This window comes from Salmo salar, chromosome ssa18 (assembly GCF_905237065.1).
Source record: "Salmo salar chromosome ssa18, Ssal_v3.1, whole genome shotgun sequence".
Lineage (NCBI taxonomy): Eukaryota > Metazoa > Chordata > Actinopteri > Salmoniformes > Salmonidae > Salmo > Salmo salar.
In genome coordinates, this window is record NC_059459.1 from 26,423,405 (window position 1) to 26,430,902 (window position 7,498).

At 40.7% G+C, this 7,498-nt stretch overlaps 1 protein-coding gene across 1 annotated transcript; it reads left to right on the forward strand.

Annotated features, from left to right (window-relative positions):
- Nucleotides 1-680: 680 nt before the first annotated feature.
- Nucleotides 681-7,082, forward strand: st6b1 (Sulfotransferase 6B1; the record flags this gene model as incomplete). The annotated part of the gene is given in 7 exon segments (NM_001140594.2): nucleotides 681-966; nucleotides 2,995-3,107; nucleotides 3,928-4,017; nucleotides 5,059-5,185; nucleotides 5,335-5,429; nucleotides 5,527-5,683; nucleotides 7,037-7,082. Coding segments are annotated over 7 exon segments (821 nt in total), but the record flags the coding sequence as incomplete, so codon positions are not given.
- Between the last annotated feature and the right edge of the window lie 416 nt (nucleotides 7,083-7,498).

A 7,498-nucleotide genomic window follows, 5' to 3' on the forward strand; every position in this document is an offset into this window, starting at 1 on the left:
GGAGTAGTCCAACAACCTACAATAAAAAGTGAGAATTAATGACGTATGCATACCAAGATCCCAGCAGGATACGGTTTGCAGTGAAACATCTAACTAAAACCTCCCATTTTATTTACGCCCGTAAATACTTTCCCATCTCAATGTTCACTGACCCCATGACCTTGTCCATTACCGGCACTGTTGAATGGGTCTCATTTCCAAAAGCATTATTATACAGAGATTATTAATTTCCATTAAGAGTATGGGAAAATGTGAAGTGTGACCACACGCCATGATTTATGTCCTGCTGGGTGTGTTTGGTGGCACCATGTCAAGAGGGAGGCCAGAGAGGAAGCTTATTTGCTTATTTCTGGACATGAGTAGTCACATTGTACAGAAATGGTTAATCAAGTGACGGTGAGAAATGCAAATGAGGCAGCAGTATTTACTTTAGTCTTTGAGTGGATGAAGCTATAGGGACCATTAGATTCTAAGGGAAATTCCTGCACATATGAATGGTTTATATAAAAACACTCATGGGAGGACATTTCAACATCTGAGATATCACACACAGGAAACCAGATCTTCTCAACGCCCCTACAGAAACCAGGAAACTCCTGCTTCTGATGCAAGCTTTATCTGTGAAGGACACACCTCCTTCTCCTCTTACTATACTCACTCACACAACCACACTCATACACAGAGTGGAGCTTGTGGCAGTCCAGCTGAACAAATACACTGGAGGTGTAAACTGAAAAGATTCAAGCTTGAGATTCTCTACAGGATTATCCAAAATGAGCAGTTCTTTCTCAGCCAAAATCCAGTCCAAAATGGAACTGGCTAAAGATATGAAGGAGGAGGATAAGTTGTACAGATATAACGGAGTGCTGTACCCTGTCCTCATGAGTCCAGAGGAGAACCTGAAGGCTATGGAGAGGCTGGAAGCAAGAGCAGATGATGTCATGTTAGTTGCATATCCCAAATGTGGTATGTAAAAATATTGAAATATGGAAAAACTGTTAAACATTTAGATGGTCAGAAGAATGTGCATTAGTATAGTAATGTGTAGTTAGTTCCTTGAGAGACATCCTTTGGCAATGAGCATCTTGATTAAGCATTTATGTTGTCTAATAGTCACTGACTAGCTTATTAAATCAAGTTTAATCAGTGGAATAAGGAGTGTTCCACTTGGTCTTTACTAGTCTACTCTGCCTATACCTACTGTACAAGCTTAGAAAAAAAAAGGTTCCTTCGGCTGTCCCCATAGAAAAACCCTTTTTAGTTCCAAGTAGAACCTTTTTTGGCTCCAAGTAAGCCCATAACCATGTGAGGTGTATACTTTTGTCTCAAAGTAGATTTAAGACTACCAAGAAACGCTTTATGACCATGATTTAGCCCACTGCAGTAAAAGGTTAAAGGTTCTAGATTGAACCTATTATAAAAAAAATAAAGTGCTAAGTTCAAGATACAATTGGGGTAATGAAACTTACTCATAGTGTAGTCTTACACATAGCTCCATAGCCTATGATATTTTGTCTTGCTGTGTATTTAAAAAGAAGACAAAAAGGTATTTGACTTGCTAACTGGGTTTGAAGTGATCTAAAATTCCGTTTCACAATGGATGGGCCTCAATGTTTGGACTTGCAGAATATGATCTGTGTGCTTTGGGGTAGGCCCTCCCTGTCAGGCAAAAATGGTTGCAACAAAGTCTGTTTCTGGTTTTAACCTTGTCAAAACAACCCAGTTTTGCAGCTTTGTCAGCTCTTTCCTCTGCACACTATAGAGTGATAAGGTAATCAGTGTTGAGGAATGTTGAATTGAACACAGGCCACTCTTCATGCTGGCAGAGAGGCACCCTGGTAACACAAGTTAACGTAATAACGTAAACTTTTCGATTTATAATGTAATAAAACTGGTTCGTAATATCTTGTAAACATTTTTAAATTGATAATGTAGTAACTTCAACCGATCATGTAATAGCATTCCAAAATCTATGCTTCACGTAAGAGCTCTAATTTTAATACACTACCCCCCCCCCCCTTTTTTTTGGCAATCCAGGATCAGATCAATCTGGTTGATTGAGACTTTTTTTTTTAAGGATCGGAATAAGATCATTTTGATCCAGATACCACAATATCAAGATCACAGAATCTGGATTTTCCATGCTTTTAATAGACCTACACCTAGCCATCTACTGGACAGGTCATGTTCCTACTTCGACACTGTCATAGGAAAACAGAAATGAGTAAACTACATGAATAAAAGGTACCTAAGATTAAACATAATAGAGCCTGCATATTATTTGTAAGTACAAGCACTTATTTGACACTATCAATATAACAACTGAACACGTACATATAATGCAGTCAATTGAGGTAAATCCCCAATATCAGCTTTAGGGTTTTTTCAAACAAAATAATTTTAAAAAGTATTACTTTCAAATGGAGATAGCTTAAACAACGCTGCCCATGCTGTCACAGACACCATAATGGCACAGATACAAAGATGAGTCCTCTAACTAACTCTAAGCCCCATGTTTCTATCATCTGCATATGACATAAGCATGGTTTATCTGGTCATGTACCTGCTGGGCGGCCGGTAGCCTAGTGGTTAGAGCGTTGGACCAGTAACCAAAAGCTTGCAATACCTGAGTAACCAAGGCGAAACATCTGTCTATACACTTGAGCAAGGTACTTAATCCTAATTTGCTCCTGGGACGCTGTACTACTTTGCTGAAAGCATTTTATGGATCTTACAAAACACTAGGGGCTGGTTTCCTAGATCCAGATTAAGCCTAGTCTTGGACTAAAATGCTCTGTCAATGGAGAAGTGTTTATCTATGACTAGACTCAATTTCTGAACGGGATTGCCCCGGATATTACAAATATTTAGGGATAACGCAATAACTCTCATCTCATGGTGAAACTTTTAGAAGAAAATCAAAGGACACTAAGAGAAAAATGTTCTCTTAATGCTCAAGTGTAAATGGACCCGAATGTTCTCTGTGTCTGGCAGGTTTTAATTGGATGGTGGCGGTGCTGCGTAAAATAATAGCACAAGCAACTGGTGAGAAAGCAGAGTCCAAATTCCCTCCATTGATGGAGTTCTTTGGGACCGAAATGCTGCAGGTTTGTGCAATACTGGTTGACTTCCTGTAGCTTTAGCAACACTGCAGGTTTGTCTGCCTCAAATAAGTCAAATGTAGAAATACTACAGGTGTAGTTTACTGGAAATGTGGTTTATGGGTTGTTCGGTTCACTAATGCACAGATCTCCTGTAGTATAAAGAGGTTCTATAGTTATATTGGGAGGTGTTCAGCTAACTTTAGGGCTATAAAGTAGGTTTTCAAGACAGATAATGTCTATACAGTCAGGTGTGAAGGACTTCACGCTGCTTGCCGCTTTATCCTGAGTCGGCTCATACCAAGGCTCGAACTCAGAACGTCTGCCTCAAACACGTGACCACCCTCCCAATGCGTCTATCTAGTTGGCAGCACAAGTTGAGACAATTCAGGCTGAGGAGTGAGTTTCACAGATCCCCATCTGCTAAATAGTCCTGTTGTTTTGCTGTTCTGTAACTGGTCACAATAATTACACACAGGTGTTGCAATCATGCTGTGAGCCAATAAGGCCAGTTAGTGAATTACTAACACATGTTCTGTGAGTGCCCTCCACTGAACGCCCTCATGAGCCTGTGTGGAAATGTTAGCACAGCTTGACCTCATCCAAGAAGAGGGGTCAACCTACAGTACACACCTGTGATTCTCACATCAAATGCAATTAACTGTGGAGAATATAGTGAGATTTCATATAAAAGTGTTTTGTATGGCCATCTGTCAGGAGTGAAGAGTTTGTTCACTGCACTTGTAAGCTCCTGTGCCTAAAATTATATAACAGCAACAGCATACCATGGCTCACAGTGTTAATGGACACCTTGTCTATCTCGCAGGTTATTCACCAAGCACCATCTCCTAGATTTCTGGGGACACACATGCACCCAGATAACATTCCTGAATCCTTCACCGCAAAGAAAACAAAGGTATGTACTTTCAACCAGAATATAGGTGTTGTGGAACTCACAATTACTATGGCATTTTTACAGCTGTTTTTTTAATGCTCCACAGTAGTTCATCTTTTTATACAAAATTCCATCACAACTTCCTCCAAACAACTTGTAATTCCCCTGTTGTGTAAGAGTGAAAGCTTTTCCTGTGTAGTATGGCAGCTAGAGTTTCTCTGCAGAGGCAGCCACAGCAGAGAGTGTACCACAGACAGATACATACACTGCAAATCACACTGTACAGAGTACATGGGAGACAGATTAATCAAATAGCATACACACGTAGGACACTTTTCAGCAGACTAACTATGCTACACTCAAATATAAGACCTCCAACTTGCAATACAGTGTCTCACAACTCACCATAACTCTGCCCTCCCCTTCCCTCAGTGTAATGAATACGAGGGGAGACAGAGACCTGGCATCAAGCGCAAGGCACAGCAGGTGTTTAATGTAATGGACCACAGGAGGAGGCAGGTAGCTGGGTCCAGAGGCAGGCAGAAGGTCATACACAGGGGGTCCAAAAGGGCAACAGTACAGGCAGGGAAAAGGCTAGTAACGTAGTCCAGGAGATCAGGCAATAGGTAAATAACAGGCTAAAGTACAGGCAGGGAATAGCCAAAAAGGCATCATAAGTGAGGCAGGCAAAAACTATCATACACGTGAGGCGTCGATCACAGGGAAAGCCGTGTGTCAGAAAACAAGCAATACCTCACAGTGATGGGGTGCAAAGAACTGAACTAAATAGTGTGTGATAATGACATACAGGTGTGTGAACAGGTGATTAGAATTCAGGTGATTGGGATCTGGAGAGTGAGAGTGAGCGGCGTTCAGGGGATCTAGGTGTTTGAGAGTGTGAGCTGGAAAGTGAGCTGCATTCAGGGGATCTACGTGTTTGAGAGTGTGAGTTGGAAGCAGACATTACACTCAGGATATAAACTTTAAAGAATGTCCTGGATCAGTCTATAAAAATATACTGTTGTCATTATCATGTCATGGTCTTCTGTTGATCAAAAACAGATGCTGGTGATATTCAGGAACCCGAAAGACACAGTGGTCTCCTTTTATCACTTCTCCAACAAGAACCCAGTGCTACCCACTGCAAAGTCCTGGGACTGCTTCTTCTCAGAGTTTATGAGTGGAAAAGGTACCTAAATTGAAGAGCCCTTATGAACATTGGGTTTATATGTTGGAGTTTGCTTTATACAAAAGTATAACTTGAGTCAGTTGTATTACAGTAAGATTTGTACCTATACAGTACAAAGCCTCACCTGAACAGTAATTTCCTGTTCCTAGTTCCCTGGGGTTCATATTTTGACCATGTACTTGGCTGGGAGAAGAGAATGGATGACCCAAACGTGATGATAGTCACATTTGAGGAGTTAAAACAGGTATCAAGTATTCCTTTCATTTTGAATACAGACATTAGTTTTGATCGGTCTGCTTTCTGTCATTTACATTCTGTCATGTTAATTGTGACCCACCCAGGACCTGAGTGAAGGTGTGCGAAGGGTCTCTGAGTTCTTTGGTTTCAGTCTCAGTGATGCCCAGGTCCAGACCATCGCAGAGGAGAGCACCTTCAACGCTATGAAGGAGAGCTCCAAGGCGTCACACGGCCAGATGGGCAACGTCTTCTTCAGGAAAGGTGTGTGTGTGTGTGTGTGTGTGTGTGTGTGTGTGTGTGTGTGTGACAGAGGTAGCAAGAGGGAGAAAGAGCGCTGTGTGTGGATAGAAGGAGCTTTGTTCCAGAGTATGTTTAATCCCACCCACTGGAGACAGAAATTGTGGGATTATGGTGAGACAAACAAACACTTGATATGATGTATGTTGACTATAAATACAGACTCATGTCGCCGGTCTCCTGGTCCTCTCTATCCTTAAACAACCCTTGTCCTTTCTAGAGAAAGAAAGCATTGTCATATTGACCTTTGGTGACCTCCTATAGGTTGGTGACCTCCTATAGCTTGAATGAATTACTAAGTGCCAAAAAAGTAACAGGGTTGATGATTTCATTTTAAATCAGCCATAAATCCCCTTATGACAGGGGGAATGGAAGCTTGTTGTCTGCAACAGGGAGGGACAATTGAACGCAAATTTCAAACATTTTTTAATTGTTAAAACATTTCTAGCCTGCCTATCTGTGGGTAACATGGTTGACATGTTATGCTCGACCCACTCAGTTTCCTACCACAAAACATCAGAAAATGGCTTGAAAGAGCAGAACCGGCTCACCTGCTTTTACGCTATGATTTGACTAGATATTCAATGTTCCTTTTAGAAAAAAAATAAGAATCGTTTCACCATATTAAAACGAGAGTTCAGTTCATGTAATAGTGTTGACCTTAAAATGAGGGACGGGTTTACATTTTTTTCTCCTTAAATCACATGAAATAAATAATAATCTTCACAAATGGCTGTCAAAAGCAACAAAAATAACTAGGGCTTTACAGTGATGGTGAAACTTGGATAAATGTTGGGGTTAAGTGGGTTAAAATCTTCCAAGAAGTCACAGAAAATGCCGGGTTTTTGCACTTTAGCAAGTCTTTATTCATATTAAAAAGATTTATTGAATTTTCCATGTGGTCTATATTATAGAGCACTTTATTTAATGAATCAGGCTTTTAAAATCCAATATTGGTGCACAATCTCTAATTAAAATATCAAAGGGACACAGAAGGGACTCATTTCATGGAAAGACCCATATACTGTATGTTTCATACGCACCATGTACATTCACAGTACTGCATGTCTTAGGTGTAAAGTTGAGGTAATCTTAACATCAAGCAAAGTGATACAACTATGTTACATTTTTTACAATATGTAGGCTACCTCACACTAGCTTAAAACTAGGTCAACTGTAATCTAAAATTAACTGTAATCTAAAGATAATTTGCCTCGTGCTTTATGTCCAAACTACAGAGTACTAGAAAATGTTATGTCGCTCTTGCTGTACATTGATCATGTGTTTTAATCTTGTTCATGTGTATTTCCTCCCCAGGTGAAGTGGGGGACTGGAAGAACCATTTCACCCTAGCCCAAAGCCAGGAGATGGACACAGCATTCAAGAAGCACCTGGCAGGGACTACGCTGGGGGCCAAACTAAAGTATGACCTGTACTGCAAGTAGACAGCAGACTGGACAAACACTTACTAAGCTGAGACAGGACACAAGGGAAACACTGACAGGGAAGTTCAACCTCAACAGGCAGGCTGGTATGCAGTAGCTAAACTGACATTCACAATGAGGAATTTGGTGGTGCAACACTTGTTACTACAGAAACACTTTATTCCACTTGGCTATCCTACATTGGAGCTATTGAAGGGCATTTTTGTGAAAGTGTGACATGAGTCTGGTGGGAGGAGCTATAGAGGGATGGGCTCCTTGTAATGGATTATATGTAACAGAGTCAAACATGGCTTCCATATGTTTGATACAGTTCCATTAGTTCCATTCCAGCCAT